Below are 23,259 nucleotides of genomic sequence, written 5' to 3'. Positions count from 1 at the left end.
TTTTAAATAGGATATTTAAATGCATCATTATGTTGATATAATTAGTTTAAAAAATCCGAAATTTCCCCACATTCGCCAACCAAAATAATGTGGGAAGTTTTGAATTTTTTTAACAATTTTTTAAACTAATTATATGAAATTACTAATGCATTTAAATAACATATTTACTATTGGGTGGTAGTAAAATTACTACAGGTATTTATAATAAAAAAAATATTTAAATACATATTAACAATTAAAAAAAAACACCTAATAGAAGGGTGGGGCATTATTAATTTGGATTGTACTGTAAAAGGAAATTGTATTGTTAAAAAATATAGAAAATGAATAACAAATAAATAATAAATATAAACGGATACTTCTCACGACGCTTTTTCGGTGACTGGCATACTATTTTGCAGATATGGTACAAAAGGTGGTACTGCTAATAGAAAATAGTTGAGTTCGTATTATTTGGAGACACCGTTGGTATTATTTTAAGCTAATTTTTATAAAAAAATATTACTTTTTTAATAAAAAGTAGTGAAATTACCGTGCATAGCATAAAGTCTAACCTAGTTAATACATGTAGTCGATGTAGACATGTAGTACGTAGTAAATGTTTAGAAACTATGGAAAGCATAAAAAGCTTGAATACTAATTTTTGTTGGCTATGCAATTTGGGCCCTTTTCCATTTCTGGCCTTGGGCCTTTGGGTTGTCGCCTCTCTCTAATATTTTCATGGAGAGGCCTGCCATCACTTATGACATGTAGCAGACTTTACATAAAATTACATTACTATTGTATATTTTCGGAAGTTCTTACCATATTTCATTGACATTAGACAAGATTCACAAACTTGACATTATCTTTTTTTTTTTAGGAAAAATATAGTTATGTCACTTATGAGGAGTAGTGAAGTCATGATAGATTCATCCAAAATATTTTTGAAATATCAATTTTTTGTTTTATGATTTTTACAAATCCATGGTGTAGATGAAGAAGATGGAAGATGATGATATCAACTTGGAAATATGATAAAGGATAAGTTGATTGAGGAGGAGAGAAATTTGATGATTTAGGCCTCATTCACTTCATCTTATTTTTGCTGAAATGAAATTATTTTTTACTGAACTAAAATTATTTTTGCTAAACTTAAATTATTTAAACTGAACTAAAAATAATTTTACTAAACCGAAATTATTTTTACTGATTTTTTATTATATTTTTTCTTTACAATTACATACCGATTTTTACTGAACTAGAATTATTTTTACTAAACTGAAATTAATTTTACTGATCTAATATTATCTTTACTTAATTTTTATTGATATATTCTAATCAACAATATATATACTATAATAAAAGGTTTTTCGAATCAAGTCCACATACCACGTGTCACTCTCCTGACTTTTTTTATTGGCTATTATTCCATGTCATTACACTTTTTAATGTAGTAACATGATTTGTACAAGATTCGAACTCTTGACCGCAAGATTGATTAATAGAAATTTAATTAACCATTGAAATATGTCTTATTTAGTGTTTTTAATAGCAAAAAATAAAAAGCTATTATATGAAAAACATAATATACAATAATAAACAATAAAAGTAGGATTGAATCTTGAATGTCATGCATAATAATAAAAAAAATATACTTCCTCTGCTCTTTTAATATTGCACCATAAGGGTTTGGCACAAATTTTTTTTGGTTGTAAGAAAAAGGTAAAAGTCCAAAAGTGCCCACGTAATTGTAAACATAAAGTAGAGAATCAAGTCATCAAGTGTTTAAATGTAAGGGTATATAAGGTGTTTGTAGTGTAAACACATATATTTTCTTTGCTAAAATGGATATGGTCATGTGGTGCAATATTTTTGAAAGTTTCTTAAAAGGTAAGTGGTGCAATATTTAAAAAAGAAGTAAGTAAGAAAGTTGAATCATGAATGCCATTCACAATTATTGTAATACAAGGCATTGCCCGGGCTATAAAACCGAGGGTAAGTTTATCTCCACACGACTCATACTTCAAACTCTACCACGTCAGTTTACACTAAGTTTAAATTATTATTTTTGTAACATTTAGACTCATACCAGACTTTTCCACTTTAACACATCTATCCCGACCCTAAATTCACTCCAAATTTACTTATTTATATATCTATTTCTTTTTATAAAATAACAACTTTTTTTTAATTGATGACTTGACAGCTCCTCATTGGCCCAAAAAAAAATTATAATACTTTTTGTAAATTTGTAGATTCTCAAGATGAGTCTGAAGACTACGTATAGTCAAAACTCCTCTCATAACTCACCAATAAACTCACCCTACACTAGCTTGAATTATAATAGCTATTACAAATGCACATGTACTCCCTCCATCCCATAAAATAGTTCTTGTTTGTTTGTTTTTTTTAATGGTATTTAAGAAATAGAAAGAGGAAGTGGATCAACTACATTAATAAAAGTAAAAAGTACAAATATGGACAAAAGTTAGTTAGAGAGAGAAAGTGGAAAAAATACGGAGTACAAGGCATGTTCAAAATTCAAGGGTAAGTTAGGAAGTACAATGAATAAAGTTAAAAAAGTTATGATATAATAGTCTTTACATATTATCTAAAAATGGAATCAGGAACAACATTTTGGATCTTCAAAATAGAAAAACATGAACTATATTATGGAATGGAGGGAGTACAAGCATAAGACTTAAGACCTCAAAATTTTTGATCGGGAGAACTAAGTGTCTATTTTGATTTATTGAAATGAGCTGAACTGAACTAAATTGAATTGAATTGAATTGAGCTAAAATGAATATTTTATGAGAGAAGGAAATTAGGAAACGAACTGAGCTGAACTAATTGGAGTTGAACTGATAAATTGAGCTGGGCTGAAATAAGCTGAAGAGAACGGATACTAAAGTTGCTGGAAACACACTCTTTTGCCTTTGACTACATTTCATCGAGCTGCACGACTTTCCTTTGTTATTTGTAGGTAAGAGCACTATAAAAGAATACAAGTTAAGGAGCAAGAATAAATTTACAACCTCCAAAAAAAAAAAAAAAACAGAATAAATTTACACTAAGGGGCCAAAAACCTAATGGCATAACAAGTATGAACAAATAAATACATATTAGTTAAAGTTTTGTAAATAATAACAAATTGAACTACTAAAGAGAGGTAAAAAAGTAATACTAACTATTTTTAGTAGTACTTTTCATGCTCCTAGTAGTACTGAATACTTGTTAATAGTACAATCGAACAGTAGCAGTAGTACTACTGAGAGTTGAAAAGGCTTGTTATGTAAAATTAGCTGTGCATAATTGTTATACATTACAACTTAAACATAATAGCTTAGGGTGGATAGTCTAAGCTAGCCACACTATGCTAAAAGAGTATCTTGAATAGAAAATCTTGATTGGTCAGAAAAGACTACGGTTATCTTGCTATGAAGCCCCAATATATTAATAAGTGGTCGGAGAGCCATCTTTGGATGATATCGAGACTTAGGGCTTGTTCTGATTTACTAAAAACAATTGGATTAAACTGAATTGAACTAATAGGGGATGAACTAAACAGAACATAACTGAAATGAACATAGTTAACATGAATTGTTTATTAGAGAAGGAAATCATTCAGGAACTGAACTAAACTGATTGGAGCTGAACTAAACAGATTGAAGCTCAACTAAACTAAACTGAAATTAAGTTGAATAGAACATGTCCTTATATTAACTTAAATAGTAATGTATTTCATATTGTAGTATATGTTTTCAATCGCAACTTTTTCTTTTACACTATTATACATTAGTTTTAACCACATTTTTCAATAGTATTTTTTTTTTCAATTTTTTTTATCAATATATAACAAAACAAATATTTTTAATTGTACGCAAGTACGATGATTATACTCGATGTATGATTTTAAACAACCCATTTTCTATAACCTATACGAATTACAATCAAAGATATCAATGGTTAAATCAGTACAATATGTTAATAATTATATTGCAAAACTCAAAACATTGTGATTGTTTTTTTTTTTTTTTTTTTTTTTTTCAGGAACATTGTGCATTGATCGATTATAATTAAATAAAAAAAAAGAGAAGAAAAATTAGTTAATTTCAAGAAAATATCTTTAACCCAAAGTTTTGTTATTCATCAAAATAGTTACACAGTAAATAGAATAATACAAAATCAACAAGGATTTCCCCCATTTGTATTATTCATTGCCATTGTGGCTCATTTGTGCCCAAAAAAAAAAAGTAGGTAAACATTTAAAAAAAATGCAAGAAATAAATTAACTACACAATTTATTCAATTAAAAATATAGGGAAAATTATTACAAGAAAAATTGAAGTAAAAATATAAACCAAACTAATAAATAGAAAGATTGTATGGACTGAAAATAATTTTATTGAACTGAAAATAATTTTATTGAACTGAAATTATTTTTACTGAACTGAAATTATTTTTAGTTAATATTATTTTTTAAGGTGAAGTGAACAGGGCCTAAATCTAGATCCTTAATATGAGAACCTAGTAAGAATTATTATATGGAGAACTTTTTATTTAAAAGAACTCATTCATACAACCATGATACAAACCAAGCAAACCTTGGTGGAGCTGGTAGGTAACTCACCTTGTGATTTTAAGACTACAAATTCGAGTCCCACTAACTACAAAATGCTTTGGAATAGGGGGGTTTCCTTACCCCCCCCCCCCTCTATTCTCAAACGATGACCTTTGGAGCTAGGCTGGCTAAACATGTGAGAGGTGCCGTTTTAGTAGGGTCCTTCACCTTACCTTTAAAAAAACAAAAATACAATTACGATACAATACTAAATAAGTATAGACTTGCTAAAAAACAGACACACGCATACACGGAGTACACCTAGAGGTGTTAATTCGAATAACCCAATAGAGTTTGGGTCGGGTCTATTCTGGTCGGATATGTTCAAGTCAAAATTATTCTTTTAACTCGGATCGGGACGGGTCGGGTCATGGTCTATAGAGTCTAAGTTAAATATGGATTGGTTCAACTCCAGATCAGTTCATGTTCGGTTCGGATAAATTCGAATTGGGTTCAAAACGAATTTGACCAAGTTAATATCCGGTCGGATGAATTTGGGTTGGGTTGATTTCGATTCGGTCAAGTTCGGTTTGGTTAAGATAAGGTTGATTCAATATTTGTTTTATTTCGATTCAAACCTTTTTCGTGTTTGTCTAGATTTTGATCGAGTTGACCAAATTCAATATCCAATTAAGATCATTTCTAAGAGCGCGTGGTTAATTATTACAAAATGCGAAGAATAAGTTTTCACATTCAATCAATTCTTATTTAATATTTATTTTGGAGCCAAATTTAAATTGAATAATTATCGTTGACTTATCATACTTACGTACATAAGTGGGACGATTAGTAATGAACTATTGATAGACTAATAGATCGATTGATGGATGATAGTCACATATGGTGATATACAAATATTAATGTCCTTTTTTGAGGTACTACTCTTCAATTGTTTAGTAATGAGACTATAAGTACTATTAGTTTGCTTTATTACTAATTCAATTTGTATAAGATATTTGTTATAGTTTTTAACTTTCTAAGTAATTAATAATTAGTAAATTTGTAAATATATAGTAGTATAAGAACTTGAAAAAGAAGGTTAATAATTGATAAGGTTTAAAATTATGGCTAGGTTAAAATTGGATCGGGTTAAAATTGGATCTGTTCATAATCGGTTCGAGTTAATATTAGTTCGGGTTAAAACAGATCGGATCACATTGGTTATTTGTCTAGTCAAATCAGTTTGATTTGAGTTTAAGTCCATCGGGTCATATCAAGTTCGGGTTGAGTTCAAATCGGGTCAAATTAGTGTTGGATTAATTTCAGACTGGGTTAAATTCGGATTCGGATTCAGATTAAGTTCAAGTCGGTTACAGATCAAATTTTGATCCTAAATTACTCGGTTCAAATCGGATTGGTTACAGTTTGAAACAAACGATTTTTTTTTTGGATCATTCAGTTTTCACACCTCTAAGTACACCTAAGTTGATTTTAATGAAAAATATCTTATTTATGACTTGAAGTGTTAATCATTTTCATTTTCATCTTTTGCTGAAGTTTTAATTAAAATGAGACTTATATAATTTGTCCCTAAGTTTCCAGAGACATTTCATCCAAAATCGTTAAAGTTTCATCCAAATTGTTGAAGTTGCATAATTCAAACCAAAACCATAACTTCACCAACGCATTGCACAAGTCGTATATATAATACGTAACTGATAGTAAAGCAAGGGTCGAAATCCACAAGGACTAAGGTGCACTAATAAGCATTAATCAAACGATATGTAATTTGTTAATTAATTAACAACTATATAGCAAATCTAATTGACTAGTTAAGATAATTTAATTCAATAATAAAGGATCCCTAGGAAATGGGATTCAACACAACCACTTACGTACTTAAATCCAAAGTGGAATTTGAGATGGAGGTCAAGTTTTCAACACACACCATTTATTAATAATAATTTGTGGTTGGTGTACCCGGGTGCACCATGCACATGGTGCACCCGAAAGAACATTTAGTACATTTAAAAGAACATGGGTAAAAAATGAACATGTTTTTATTTTCTTGCAACTGCAAATCTATCACTCTCTTCTCCTGCAATTTCTCACTCCTCTTTCCCTTCCTATCACTCTCTTTCTTGCTGCCAATTTTCTCACTCCTTTACACCATTGTTTTCATCTAAGAATTTCAATGAAGGTCTCAAATTGGTCTCACTTTGCTGTCAATCTCGTAATACTGGTACTTCTTCTACTATTTGGGTAAAAATCATTTCCAAAGTACTCATTTTTTCTCTCTAGAACTTTTCTCTCTATCTTTTTCTATTTTAAAAAAAAAAATTCAAAATAGCAAAATTGTTCATCTTCAAAGTGAAACCCAAGAAAAAAATTGAACTTATTTCAACAATTCAACCTTCAAACTTGAACAAATGGCGGATTCAAGTAAAATGTAAGTATAAATTTTGTACATGCAAATTGTTTTTCGTCAATAATTTAAAGTCAAAGTGTTTAATTTTGTGAATTTAGGGTTTTTTTTAAAAAAATAAAATAATTAAAGCTATGAAGTACAAGTTGTTCAAAAAAGAACAATTGGAGGAGAAAGAAGAATAGTAACGAATTGAAGCCAACTGGAAGATAACCAAGCAAGGTTAATTTTTCAAACACTAGCTTATTCTTTTTCAAACACTAACATGTTCTTTTTATTCCATATTCCTTAAAATATGCCTAATGTTATTTTCGGAGGCAATGTTCTTTGTCAAACACAAACATGTTCTTTTGTTGAACACTATTACACATGTTCTTTTTCAAAGGAAAAATACACTTTAATAATCCCAACTATTGGGGATTTACCTAGAATAATCCCAACTAAAGTTTATTTTCTAACAGTACCAACTTTGCCTCTTATTTTCTTCCAGCGGTCCCAATGACCGGTAACCTATTGAATAGGTAATATCTTTTAAAATTTTTTTTATAAATGCCACGTGTCAACACGTGATTAGTTTAGAATTTAAAAAATTAGAAAATTAAATAAAATCAGAAACTTCAAAAAAAAAAAAAATCAGAAAATTGAAAAAATAAAATTAATAAAAAAATCAAATATTAAAAAAAAATCAGAAAATGGAAAAAAAAAAAAGAAAATTAGGGGAAATTTTTTTTAAAAAAAAACAGAAAATAAAAATACAATTAGAAAATTCATTTAAAAATCAGAAAATTAAAAAAAAAAAAACAGAAAGTTAAAAAAATAAGAAAATTAGAAAAAAAAAAAACAACAAAAATCCCAAAACCCTCCCAGCCACCCTCCCTCCCCTTTCCCCGCCGGCGGCTAACCCCCAAAACATCCCGAAATGGCCGGCCGACACCCACCCATATCGGAAAACACTCGACCGACCCAAAATCACCCTCCGAAACTACTTCTCGCTATTCCCCGACCCCTAAAACCACCCCCTCCCACTTCCCCGGCCATCAAAACAGCCCCTCCTCCTTTCCCTTACCGCCGATTTTGATGGTGGGGGAAAGGAGGTGGGGTTGTTTCGAGGGTCGGAGAAGAGGAAATGGTGGTTATGGGGGTCAGGGAATAGTGAAGGGGGGTGGTTTCGGGGGTATTTTGGGACGACCGGATAGTTTCCGAGTTGGGCGCGGGTGTCGGCCGACCATTTTGGATGTTTAAGGGGTTGGCCGCCGACGGGGGAAGGGGAGGGACGGTGGCTGGATAGGGTTACGAGTTGGTGGGAGGGTGGCTGGTGGGTTTTGGGTTTTTTTTTGTTTCTTTAAATTTTCTGATTTTTTTTTCTAATTTCTGAATTTTTGTTTATTAATTTTTTGATTTTTTATTAATTTTTTGAAATATTTCTAAGTGTCTGATTTTTTTTTTTAATTTCTGATTTTTAATTTCAGTTTTTTTTTTCTGTTTTTTTTTTTATTTTCTAATTTTTTTATAATTACTTTATTTTTTTTAATGTTATAATTTTTTTTTGTTTTTATTTTATTTTGGACCAGGTGTGTTGACACGTGGCATATGACTTGTACAACAGGTTATTGACCCGTAGTTGACCGGTTGAGTCTACTAGAAGAAAATAAGAGGCAAACTTGGTACTGTTAGAAATAATCATTAGTTGGGATTATTCTAGGTAAATCACCAATAGTTGGGATTATTAAAGTGTATTTTTCCTTTTTCAAATACTAGTATGTTCTTTTTCAAATACTCGTATGTTCCTCTTTTTTTTTTTTTTTTTTTTTTTTTTTTTTTTTCATATTCTTTAAAATAAGCCTAATGTTCTTTCCGGATACACCATATGCATGGTGCACCTGAGTGCACTAAACTATTATCATAATAAGGCCCTAAGGGTATGCACTAACATTTTGTCCTTGTGAATTCAAATTGTTGTAGGTTGAGACTTTGTCATGATATAAATAATAAATTAATATGTACGTACTACCACGTAATTACCGTAAACTAGGCTATGTATAGAGTTCCTTTGTATCTTAGTCCGTGCAAGAAGTTGAAGTTTTATGAGTGTATACTAAAGTCATCAAGCTGATTACATGTATTAGAAAATAGTGGAAGTAAATTTTGTTAAAAATGAATGACAATAATAGATTATGAAACGTAGAAGATTTCTATAGTTACTATAAATTAAAAGGCGTTGTTAAAAAAAATTTAGGTTTTATGTGGCGCTTTTCAAAATTATATGTTTGCTCATGTGACACTCTCTCCTTTAATTTGATTTTCACTTCATGTTAAAAAAATATGGTTCTTACAAGATTTGCCACTAAGGTATTACTATATTACATGCCATTCAGTAAAAGTTAAATATTAATAAAAAAATTTATTATGGAAATAATGCAGTAACGTAATAGGGCATCGTTCGGGCCGGGCCTATCTAAAAACTAGCTATTGATAAAAACACTTGAATAATGATAGAACAATGTAGCAACAAAAATTTAAAATGTTATTATATGTAATCACTCTTATTTATTTAATTATACAATATAATCTTCGTAAATAAAATTTTGCACATACATGATTATTTGAGTATATATATATATATATATATATACACCAGGATTTTTACGATGGTAGGGCACTGTATCATTTAAAACCTTTTTATCAAAGAATGTTCATAATATCAAGACTCAAAATTACTTAGCAATCGTATTTGTCAAACCTTTATTATTCAAAAATACATAAAATATTACCCCTAGCTATTCAAGGCTTTAAACAATAACCTCGCTCATATTTTTTTTTTAGATCTTTTATAATAGTTTTGGAATCAGATAGATCTTTCGTATCAAATAGGATTATCCAAAATACTAATTATAAGGATTTATAACTAATAATTCAAGTACACTCGTATATGTAAAAAGAAATGTTAAAATTAAACTTGACTAGTTTTCAAGTTTTGAAAGCATATTATTATATCATCAATTTCATTATCTTAGGTAGAAAAGTATTTCAGTATCTTAGGTAGAAAAGTAATAAAAATAATAACAAAAATGTTGGGCAAGAGACTAGAACCCATGACCTTTGATTGAAAAGGTAAAGCTCTAACCACTAGGCTACTAGTAAGTTGTATCACAATATTGCACTTTATATTCTATTTAAACAAAATTTAGACAAACTTTTTTTTTTTTTTTTGAAAAAACCTGGCAGGACAAGTGCCCTACCAGGACATACTGTGGCTCCGCCACTGAATATATATATATATAAAATACATACATCAACTCTTTGTTTAAATGAGGCAGAGAAGTGCATGTTACTAGATTATTTAAGAAAATGAACTAATAACATGCTGAAGGCCTTGCAAATGTGACAAAGATACGAACTAGAACAAATATTTAACAATTGATGGAATGTGAATATTGATGAAGTAGTCTTTCCAGTTGATGCACAAAGGATCGAAGTTGAACACATCTTCATCCAAACCATTTTCACGGGCAGTTTTGATCAAATTTTCGGTATTTGTATCGACAAATCTATAAAGAGAAAGCCATTCATTAGATAGGATACAATTACTCTTATAAGAATAGAGTTAGACATAGAAGAAGATATGCTATTTTGTAGCGCAAAAGTTGGACTTACATGCCCTTGAAGAACAAGTAGGGTTTGTACAAATCAACCAATTTCATTGCGATTTTCAGCTTTTTGTCGAAATTAAATAAGGTACGTTGCAAGTCACTACGACCCATTCTAGTTACAAATAATAGGATCTGAAAACAAATTGAGTAATTAGATAAAATCGGAATAATGAACTTAAAAGGATAAGCAATGACATTGTTGAATTGTAAAATGGAACTTACAATTTGCACGAAAAATTGCCAAACCAAGAGAATGGTTTCGAATATTTTTATGTTGCTCAACACAATTCCTTTCCCAACTATGACAGGGTTACCTTCACGATTGATCCATGGATTTTTAGTGAAGTAACGATAATGAATGTCATGTAACTCTCTAAAAGTTACTTGATTTCTGTATGAGCTTCCGACTTGATATATAGTTAAACAAGGTTTATGGACATGGGTTTTCATTGCCACAATTATCGAATTCACAAACATATCCGCAGGTATCTGCACAATTATTGGTAAATGTCGTCAAATTTATTGTCAAAATTTGTATAGACAATCATATTAATTCATATAAATAATCCAAATTATTACCATTTTTACAAATGACAAACTAATATTATCAAAAGTTATAAAGTGAAATGGAAAAAGTAATTTGAAACCATATTTAATTTATTATAAATAAGAGGACATTTTGTGAAAACTACCTTATAAAGCACTTTTTCTGTGAAAAATTACCAAATAAAAAAAATGTTGTAAGAAACTACTTTATAAAAGGGTAAATGTTGTAACAACTACCCTTGGTCGAAAAGTCATCGTTGACTTTTATTTTCCGGTGTTGACCACTTCACGTGCTAATGAAGAAAAAAGGAGGGAAAGGTGAATTAAAAGTCATGTGATTGGCTAGTGATGTGGTAAATGCCGAAAAACGAAAGTTAACGGTGACTTTCCGACAAATGGTAGTCCTCTTAGAACATTTACCTTTTTATAAGTTAGTTTTTTACAATATTTTTTTATTAGGTAGTTTCTCGGAAAAAAAAAAAAAAATGCTTTATAAAGTAGTTTTTCACAAAATGTCCTAAATAAAAAGAGTAAGGGATGACTAACCAAGTCTAAAACGGTGTTCCTATCGGCAGGGAAGATACTTAGGATACCTTTTCCATAGGTCACGGCCACACTATCAATAGTCCTGCAATCAAATAAGTAGAAATGTAAAATTTAATGCCTCGTACTAGTCTATATTAATGAGGTCAATAGTAATAGAGCTATTGAACTGTAGAGAGACTTAAATTTTAATCCAACACATGTAGGAAAAATCTAGCATACTATATTACTATGTCGATGTAATGTATTTAATATTTATAACTCGGTTTAGTCACATGTATTAGTCGGTTTAGTCACCCTTCACCGAATCACACAAAGTTAACTTTTAAAATCGCGATGGTTGATTTGGGTGCGGGTGCCTAACTAGCTAGTTGTATAAATAACATTGATTGTATAATGTATATAAATCATTAACACGATTTAGTAATATTTATATAAGATTTTATTCTTGAGAATTTCGTATTATACTTGATATATATTAAGTTAAAAAAAAAAAGTTTAAAAATATATACCTGCAACCTTCAACCCAACCAGAGAAGGGTTCTTTCATTGTGCTACACACGATGGTAGGCCTCATGATAACCACTGGTAAATTGCCTCGAAATTGCCCTACAAGCATCTCTCCCATCGCCTTTGTAAAAACGTAAGTATTTGGCCATCCGTAATGTTTTGCCCTAATTTATGTCATAGATTAGAATTCTAATATAAGATCATTTGAAGTTTCGAGCAAAGAGGACATAATTTTTTATTTATATAACCGTTAGTTGATTACTTGATTATACAAAAAACGTGGCTTAAGTATTAAAAGTGCCAAACATTTAATAAAGGGACTAATATGTATGTGGTCCTATAAGACTTTGATCTATTTTAAGTCTTAAATTATGTCAATTCAGCTTATTTAAGTATGTGCTTGGTTATTTTAAAAAAGTATCACATCATATTAGATCGGAAGTTCAGAACAATAGTCAGACCAAACCATTTCAATTATTATTGTTTGTTTATTACTAAATTCCATATCTTCAATAACGTAAAAATTATGAAAAATTGCACGTAAATACGCATCTAAGGAAAATTACACGTTAATACGCATCTAAAGAAATCTCTTTAGATTATTTTTTTCGTTGGTGCATAGAAGGTCTAAGAACTTTAGTCATATCAGAAAATCAAGCCAAATTAGAAAATTTTAGATTATATCTGAGCGTAGACTTAGAGTGCGCAGTGAAGGAAAAATGGAAACATCTCTTTCAAAATTTCTCTATATAGATTTAGGTTTCAAGGTTTAACTCAATCCGGTTAGCAGATACAGATTATTAATCTTAATTGAAACGTACAATACATATATAAAATTAATGTTGGCTTGCCGTATATTAAATTAATTTGCTATACTTGAAAAATTCATACCTTTGATTCCCTAAATTTTTCATCGTTAGTCTTATTTCTTTTTCTGGAAGATCCTTGGCTTTAAGATTACTTAACGTTTGTTCAGCAAGCCTTTTCTCAGAATCAATATCCAATCCATTTACACCATTTAGTGTCTCACCCATGGCATATGAACTTTCAGATATTAATCCTTTTTTCTCTCCACACACGTACGCTGAAACACGAAATTAATTAAATTTGTTAGATAATTTTATATATATATATATATATATATATATAAAATCATCCAATAAAACCTAAACCTTTGAAATTAACATCATTTACCAGTTGAAACATGGATGAGCAACTGTATATTAGAACAAGTCTTTGCAAATTTAACGACGTTCTTTGCTCCAAGGGTGTTCACTCCCAGTGCAACATCATACCTACACTCAGTAAAATCAATTCACACGTAAACAACTATGTATATTTTCTTCGTTTCAGAATAAACTGTTGCCATGCATGAATCATAAAACTTGAAATCTAATAATAATCCGTTAATTTAACTAATTTAATGTATACCGTTCGTCAAATTTTGTAGTTGCTGCAACATTAATAACTATATCTATACTCTCGTACATATCTTTCATTTGTTCAGCAGTAAGTCCCAAGTTCTCGTACGAAGTATCACCCGCAACTACACTTATTTTTTCCGACATGAAAGCCTCAAAATTTGTTCCCAATTTTTCTTTTAAAACTTTGAACAACTCCTTGCCTAACACCTACGTCCAAGATATAACAATATAACGCACATAAGAAATATATAATCGTTTGTTACACCTCCATTTTTTTTATACTACATCCATTAACTTTTAGTTGCAACTTTAGGGTATTATTTGTGAGATATAAAATATTTCAAAGTTGCAACTAAAAGTTAACGGAGGTAGTAGGAGAATAACAATTATTAAATTACTTCATTACTTTAACATAGTATTCAATATTCATTACTTAATTTTCATATTCAACTTTGTGGTCGGAGGTATACCTCATCTTGCAGCCGAACATGGGCTGCCTGAGCATCTCTAGCCCTTACAAGAAGGCACAACTTTTTCACGTCTGGTTGAACCCTAAGTATCTTCTCCACAAGTACTGCAATCCATAGTACGTATGAAATTATACACGTTAAAAAATATAATAACGTTAGGAAATTTGTAAACTAGCATGCACATATATAACACCATGTTTATGTATGTAAGTAATCAATTAAGGAAACTAACGAAAGAGAGAAATTACTCTTAGCAATGAAGCCCGTTGCACCGGTAACTAAGATGGTTTTGTTGCTTAAAAACTCGGTTATGCTTTCAAAATCCATGATCAAACTCACAAAAATATAGCTAACTTTGATTTACTTGTAGATTGGATTTGCTTAAATATGATGAAATAACCTCGCTTGGCTTAACATATTTATAGGATCAGACTAAGGCCAAGCAAGTAGCTAAAGTCTACATACAACCTGTCCAAATTGTTGACCAATCAACTATTTAGGGAAGTTCCAATTTTATTTATTTATTTATTAATTTTCTTTTATTTAATTGGTACACATTTGAGGTCATCTGCTTGATTCAAATGTCCTTATCAATTAGGGTATAGCATGTTATCATCATCGAGTTATTACACACAACTGTAATTTGAAAAAAAAGGAAATGCAAGTGGCGAAATTTAATTTGTATAAAACTAACACGCTATTTACTCGATCACTTAAAAGCCAATCTTGCAAAGGTCCGTGATTTTTGTATGTAATTTAGTATGACTAAACATGTCGTTTGCTGATATTTGAAACCACTAGATAGTAACATTTAACATCTATTGGTCATTGTTTTGTTTTCTCTTTTGCTTTCTTTTTCTTAATTTCTTCATTAAATCAAATGCACCAATTGTTTTTATATAGTTTACATAGTCAAAAGAGTATATAATGCACTCAAATTGGGACCGAAAGTGGAATGAATAAATCGAAGTTGAATTTTTTGACGAAAAAAAATTGGAAAATTCTAAGAAAATATAAACCAATACGCATTTATTGGGCAGCAGAAGAAACAAAGAACAAAATAATCATGCAAGAGATATTTATATAAAACTTTTTGGACAGTCAATCAACAAAGAGATATTTACCTAAGTTTGTACAACATAATTTAACAAGTCTCTATTAATAGTTTATCTACCAGCTGCCTCTCAATAAATATTGGACATGAATTCTCTGTTTCAAAACAAATGAACTGTACAATTAACAGTTATAAACCGTCAGTTTCATCCGAAAAAAAAGGCGAACTAATACAAATATATAAATAATACAGGAAAACACTAACAAAACATTTTAGTCATATTGTCTTATATGTAGTACAAATTGAATAAAAAAAAATTATTAGGAATTTTAATTTTTAACACCAAATATATATATATATATATATATATATATATATATATATATATATATATATATATATATATATATATATATATATATATATATATATATATAATTGAAATTGGTTTTAACACCAAAAATCTATAAATATTATTAAAGTAATAACCGTTGACGTCATTACTTTTTTCAAATTGTACACGTGTCAGCTTTTTATTCATTTTTTCCCGCCTAATTTTTTTTCCCTTTTCATGTTTTTTGTAAAAAAAAAAAAATCTAAATACTAATTGCAAAGTAGTTTAATACAGTACATTAGACTTTTTATTTTTCAATACTTATTCTTGTAAAAACCTTTTAAAAATCTCAAGGAAAACAAATATCAACCTTTTATACATGTGATTACTCCATCTAATTACAAAGTTTGCAAAATTTTATTATAGACATGAATTTTCTTTTGTTCATATTATTTTAATTTTTTTTAATTTTGTTTATGTTAATAATATCGTATGTAATACAAAGATTTTACATATTTTGACTATATGTCATTAAAGTTTACACAATTATAAATACTTTTATTATATCTGTGCATCGATCGCACTAGAGTTAATCTAGTAAATAAATAAAATTAACACCACTAAAATTTTTTAAAATTAAATTATCCTACCACTTAACATATTTCGTCCAATAATCCGTTAAGTGGGATCTACAATGTCACGCGTCGCTTTGTGATTTTCCAAAAAAAAAAAAAAATTTTTTTAAAAAAAAACCCTTAAAACTACCCATTAGCCACACTAGCCCAACCACCGCCACCCTGTTCTCTACACCCACCAAGTGCAACTTCAAGTCTCCGCCACAGTAACCAGCCCCGACCATCGGAACACAGTCCCCTCCAGCCCAGACTACTTGAATCTATCCCTCTCCCATACCTACACATGTAAACCGTAAAAACAGAAACCCTAAATTCTAAAACAACCATTATTGATGGCCGAAATTGTGGTCGTTTTTTGGAGAAGGGGTTGTGATTTGGCACAGGTGAGACGATTATTATGGCTGCATGAAAGGGAGGGTTGGGTTCCATTAGGGAGAGGTTAGATTGGGGGAGGTGATGTGCTGATGATGGGGCAGGAGGTGAGAGTTGTGTTGGCTGGGTGAGAAGAAGAGGGCGGCTAGTGGTGGGTCTGGGGTAGCTGAGTAGTTTTAGGTTTTTATTGTTTTTTATTTTTTTGTTTTTCTTAAAAAAATTAAATAGTTCTTTTTTTTGGCTACTAAGAAAACAACATGTGTCACCGTAGACCCAACTAAACATATTTTTGAACGGAATCCATTAATTGGTGGTAAAATCCAATTTATTAAATTTTTTTTCTAATGATAATATATATATATATATATATATATATATATATATATATATATATATATATGTATATAACCAATTTCAGCCTTTTTATGGTGTCAAAAATCAAATTTTTTTTTTTTTTTTTTATGTTAATGAAATTTTAATTTTCTGTAATAGTTTTTAACCAAGCTAGCTATCGAGTAAAATAGTGGGTACCAATGAAAATTGTAAAAATATATTCAAGAAAATTAAGCCGAAGAATTCCACCCCTACTTATTTCACTGCTGCGTTTTGTGTACAGCTCGGCCACACCATGTGGACACTTGTGATATAATAAAGTAACCCTTATAACATTACTTTGACCAAGTAACTCCTGTAACACCGGCCAAATAACCCTATAACACTAATGAAAGAACCATGTAACACTAACCGAGTAACCCCTATAATATTCACGAAGTAAACCTAGAGCTGACAATCCCTGACCTGACTCGATAACCTGACCTGAAGTTACTAAAAGAAACCCGACCTGATCCAACCCGAACAACCCGAATTCGACCCGATTTGACCAAAATTTCATATTTCATAATAGTGTTACGTTTTATACTATTTTAGATAGTTTCTAAACATAATCCAAAATTGACCCGAAATCTGACCTGAACCCGACTTGTTGACCCGAATTGCCAACCTTACCTATTATGGTCTAGCTAGCCACATGGTAGGGCCAACCACATATAACAGTTATGTTATTTAATAGTATAAAAATTGAGTTTTGGATCACATATATATATATATATATATGATCCGGTGAGAATAGGCTCATATGTGTAAATGAGCCGAGCCGAGCCGAGTACTACCTTGTTCATGTTCAAGTTCATTTAACTTCGACAAGTCCGACCACGATCCCAAGCTTTCAAACGAGCTTAAAAATTTGTTCAAGCTCAGCTCATTTAGATTACTACATGTTCGCAAATGGTTCGTGAACGAATAGTTTATTAAACGAGCGTTTCATGAACGAGCTTAGTAATAACTTCTCTAATAAATGAGCTTTGTACTTTTGACATTGAAAATCTTTAAATTAGCATAATAATTAAATCTTATTTATAAACCTTAGAATTAAATCTTAATTATTAAAACACTTAAGAATTAAATTAACAATTGTGAATAAATAAATAATTTATGAACATAAATAAACGAGTAGCTCGCAAGCATAGATAAACAAGTTGTTCATGAAACTATATGAATGAGCATATCTATGTTTGTGTTCAAGATCATTTATTAAACGAGCTTCAAAGTGTATGATGACGTTGCACTGGAAAGTTTAGTTATATACGTGTGAATTGATTTCAATGAGTTTGTGTAGGTATGACAATGTCAAACTAGAGAGAATAGAGTGAATAGAGTTTTTCTGTGTATTGTATTACGATATGTACGGTATATATATACAACCTAGAGATAGAGATTAGGGCTTATACAGTGGCCCAATAGCTATATACAATATATCGCTCAACACCCCCCCTCAAGTTGGAGCATGCAAATCACAAATGCCCAACTTGCCAAGTAAATACATGAACTGACTTTTACTCAAAGCCTTGGTGAATATATCCGCTAATTGGTCCGTTGTCTTCACATAAGACGGACTAATAATACCATCCTGAATCGCATCACGAAGATAATAACAATCCACTTCAATATGCTTGGTACGCTCATGGAAAACCGGATTCTTCGCAATATACAAAGCAGATTGATTATCACAAAACAAACTCATAGCACGGGGATGCGAGACACCCAATTTTAAAAGAAGGGCCTTTAACCATTTCAACTCATCAGTGGTTTTAGACATCGAGCGGAATTCGGCCTCTGAAGAAGACTTGGCCACAGTGTCTTGTTTCTTAGTCTTCCAAGATATAGGAGAAGCACCAAGAAACACCAACCAGCCAGATATAGAACGGCGCGATAAGGGACAACCTGCCCAATCTGAATCACACCACCCTGTAATATGTAAATCACAATCTGAACTCAAAAGAATTCCCTGACCAGGACATCCCTTTAAGTACCGCACCGTACAAAGAGCCGCTTCCCAATGGTCTTGGCGCGGGTGTTGCATAAATTGGGACAAAATATGCACCGCGTATGCCAAATCCGGTCTAGTAAAAGACAAATAAATCAGACGGCCCACAAGCCGTCGATACTGCTCTGGATCAGACAAGAAAGAGGACTCTGAATTCGCCAGAGTATGATTCTGCTCCATAGGAGTACCTGCTGGACGAGCACCTAGCAAACTAGACTCTGCAATAATATCAAGTGTATATTTCCGTTGACATTAAAATATGCCTTCCGGACTACGAGCAACCTCAACACCAAGAAAATACTTCAAAACACCCAAATCTTTCATATGAAAACAGTCACTCAAGTATGACTTGAATGTAGAAATCGCAGAAGAGTCATTACCAGAAATTATCAAATCATCAACATACACCAGAACACTAAGTTGAATAGACCCAGATTGCAGAGTAAAAAGAGAATAGTCAGAGTACGATTGCACAAACCCTTACCTTTTCAGAGAGGCGGCCAATTTAGAATACCAACACCGAGGTGCTTGTCAAAGACCATACAATGACTTCGGCAGACGACACACCATACCAGGTTGAGAGCCATGGAACCCAGGGGGAAGCTTCATATAAACTTCCTCATCAAGATCACCATGAAGAAATGCATTGTGGACATCCATCTGATGCAATTCCCAATTCTTTGCAGCAGCGACAGCAAGAAAAGCACGAATAGTGACCATTTTAGCAACAGGAGCAAACGTCTCGTTATAATCGATACCTTCAAATTGATGATTACCAAAAATAACGAGACGAGCCTTCAATCGCTCTAGAGTGCCGTCAGAGTTAAGCTTGACCTTGTAAACCCATCGACACCTAAGAGCTTTCTTGCCCGGAGGCAATTTTTCCATCACCCATGTGCCATTATTTTCCAATGCATCAATTTCCTTTTGCATCGCCTCCCTCCACCCTTCATCCTGCATTGCCTCCTTGAAATTACGAGGCTCAACCGCTGTATCTACAGCTGCAATAAATACACGGTGTCGCATAGAAAAATTGTCACAATTCACAAAATGTGCTAAAGGATATGGAGTACCTGAGGAGCTCGGAGGAGACGGTGAACTATGAGAATTAGATGGACTCGGGAGAGAAATAGTATGTGCGACATAATCACGGTGCCAACCCGGTGGATGTCGTTGTCGTTGTCCACGACCCATGTCAACATTAGAGGAAGATTGAGAGCTCAAAATGCCTTGGGGAGGGCTGTCCAAGCCGCTGTCGGTGGCAGCAGCAGTGGGGATCACAGGGGGGCTGCGGGCAGCACTAGAAACCGCAGGGGAGGCGCGGTCTAGGCTGCCAGCAGTAGCAGCAGCATGCGGCACAGGGGCAACAGTGGCAGGGGATGCGGGGAAGCTGCCTGCAGCACTGCTGTCCGTGTGCTCGGGCTCAAGAGAGCTTTCACTCGCCTCAAGAACACTCTCCAAATCGTCCAAAAAATCAGTGTCAATGTCCCTAGTGTCGTGTGGTACTTCCATAGTACCCACATGAGCATCACCCGCTTTAGCAAACGGAAATTCAAGTTCATAAAATTTCACATCACGTGAAACAAAAATTTCTCCCGTCTCCAAGTCATACAATTTCCACCCTTTCTTGCCGTGTGGATAACCCACAAACACACACTTCCTACTTCTAGGAGCAAATTTGTCACCCTTAGCCTTTTGATTATGAGAAAATCAAAGACACCCAAACACTCTCAATTCATCAAAATTAGGTTCCTTGCCAAAAAGTATTTCAAAAGGTGTTTTATTATCTAGTAATCGAGAGGGAGTACGATTAATTAAATAAACCGCACCAAGAACACATTCACCCCAAAAACCAATCGGCAAATCACCTTGAAACATTAATGCACGACTCACATTCAAAATATGTTGGTGTTTACGCTCTACTCTACCATTTTGTTGGGGGGTACCAACACAAGAGGTTTGAAATAAAATGCCATTTTCATTAAAATATGGAATCATAGGTTTGAATTCCGTACCATTATCACTTCGCACACATTTAACATGAACATCAAATTGGCAATTAACCATAGCAAAGAAAGAGCAAAATGAAGAGTGAACCTCAGTTTTATCATTTAACAAATAAACCCAAACACCTCTAGAAAAATCGTCAACAATAGTCAAAAAATAATGAGCACCACAAGTAAAAGATGTCTTATATGGCCCCTATAAATCACAATGAATCATTTCAAAAATTCAGCTAGCCCGACTATCACTATCCGGGAAACTATCCCGTGATTGTTTAGCTTGTGGACAAATTTCACATGCTTTATTCAAGACTTTGCTACTAGAACTAGTACTAACAGCAGGTACTAACTTGGCAATTTGATCCGATGGATGCCCCATACGACGATGCCATAGCTCGAATTTAGAAACCGCCAGAGTTGTCACCGCACATACTGTTGGAATCCGTCGGAAATAGTAGAGTCCATCAATTCGTTCACCGCCTCCAATCAGGCTCCCTGAGTGTTGGTCCTGTATAGCACATAAAGAGTCAGTGAATCAGACATAACAATTTGAATCATCAATCATTTTTGACACCGATATTAAATTGCAATTTAATTGAGGAACAAATAAAACATTCTCAAGAGTGATGTCGTCAGCCAATTACACTCGCCCCTCTTTTGTAGCAAGAGCTTGTATACCATCCGGAAGACCAACAGGGCACGATAAAATAGAGTGTACATCCAATAAGAAAGATGCGTCACCGGTAACATGATGAGAGGCGCCGGTGTCGATGATCCAAGATAAGGAAAGAGACTCACCAATCATTTTATCAAGTTTATTAGTAACCATATTCAACAAGAGACGAACATGCTCGGGTGTGAACTCGGATAGAGCCGAAAGAGTGTCCGATGATGGAGCATCACCAAGCGGGCTGCCCACAGCATTAGCACGTGCCGTGGGCTTGCTGGGAGCAGTAGCAGGCGCGGCAGCAGCAAAGGACGGCAGAGCAGCCCTGCTGCCAGACGCAGGGGACGAGCTGCTCGACTGCCCAGAAGGCGTAGCATGCCCTTTCTTCCCATATTTCTCGACCCACCATTCGGGATAGCCGTGCAGCATGAAGCAACCAGAGTTCTCGTGGCCATGGCGCTTGCAATGAGTGCAGTACATTTTAGACTTATCTACCCGATTTGGTGGCTGGGAAGTTCTGCCGCGATCAGAAGAAAGGGAAAAAATATGCGCATCATCCCTCTCCTTGGTAGCCTTGGACTGAGCTATGCCACGGGACCTTTCTTCTTGAAGAAAGGCACGATACGCACGATCAAGCGTCGGCGGTGGCTGTTGAGACAAGAGATTGGTCCTCACAGCCGCATACTTCTCATCATCAATACCAATAAAAAATTGGTGTAATTTTTCCTCTTCTCTGTCAAGTTCGTACTTTGATGCCACATTGCAAGTGCGATTCCCACATTCACATCCATGGGGAAGCTTGATACTAATCAAATCGTCAAAGAAACCCATCAAAGTGTTATAATAATCCTCAACAGTCATTGATTTTGATTGTTTGCAATTAGTGATGGAAGAACGCAACTGTTGAAGCCGAATCCCACTGGCCTCGCAGAAGCGCTTCTCCAAATAATCCCACAACTTTTGTGCTTCCTCAAAGTATGGAATAGAAGCCGCAAGTTTCGGGTCAATGGCTCGCAAAATCCAGGATACAAGCATAGAATTGACAGTGTCCCAATCAAACATCTTCTTCTTCTCCGTTGGTTTGGAGATGCTACCATCAACAAACCCATATTTCCTTCGAGATTTCAGAGATAGGGTGATAGACCTAGACCACGCAAGATAATTCTCACCCTTTAACACCACATGTGTGATCAAATTGCCGGGCTGATCTCCTGTGCCAAGATAGAAAGGGGATGAAGGATCAATTTTGCCGTCTTCACCCATTGATGATTAAACAGTAATGAAGAATAGAGATTAGAGTAGATATTAGAGTAGAGATTAGAGAATAGAATAGAGAGTAGAGAAAAAAAAAATTGAAGAGATTAGGGTTTAGAGTATAGAGGCTCCGATACCATGTCAAACTAGAGAGAATAGAGTGAATAGAGTTTTTCTGTGTATTGTATTACGATATGTACGATATATATATACAACCTAGAGATAGAGATTAGGGCTTATACAGTGGCCCAATAGCTATATACAATATATCGCTCAACAGACAACGTTGTATTGGGTGTGTACACCCTTGGAGCAAAGGATATTCCTTCAAAAATGAAGGCTATGGTTTATGGTAAAGAGAGAGGATATGTTAGTTGTGTATTTTTATTTTTATTTTTTATAGTGAGTATAACAAACTCAAGATGATAAGAATATGGCTATAA

General features: G+C 32.9%; 1 protein-coding gene across 1 annotated transcript; it reads right to left on the bottom strand.

Annotated features, from left to right (window-relative positions):
* Positions 1-9,766: 9,766 nt before the first annotated feature.
* On the bottom strand, positions 9,767-14,496 carry LOC145634702 (alcohol-forming fatty acyl-CoA reductase-like). The gene is made up of 10 exons (XM_081686099.1): positions 14,363-14,496; positions 14,115-14,218; positions 13,652-13,851; positions 13,415-13,515; positions 13,112-13,304; positions 12,223-12,384; positions 11,714-11,795; positions 10,844-11,110; positions 10,626-10,753; positions 9,767-10,519 (listed from the first exon to the last, which is right to left on the bottom strand). The coding sequence occupies exons 1-10, from the start codon at positions 14,439-14,441 to the stop codon at positions 10,369-10,371; spliced, it is 1,467 nt and encodes a 488-aa protein (XP_081542225.1). The 5' UTR covers positions 14,442-14,496; the 3' UTR covers positions 9,767-10,368.
* Between the last annotated feature and the right edge of the window lie 8,763 nt (positions 14,497-23,259).

Source organism: Chenopodium album, chromosome 6, assembly GCF_948465745.1.
Source record: "Chenopodium album chromosome 6, dcCheAlbu1.1, whole genome shotgun sequence".
Classification (NCBI taxonomy): domain Eukaryota; kingdom Viridiplantae; phylum Streptophyta; class Magnoliopsida; order Caryophyllales; family Amaranthaceae; genus Chenopodium; species Chenopodium album.
This window is presented reverse-complemented; position numbering and strand designations above follow the sequence as displayed.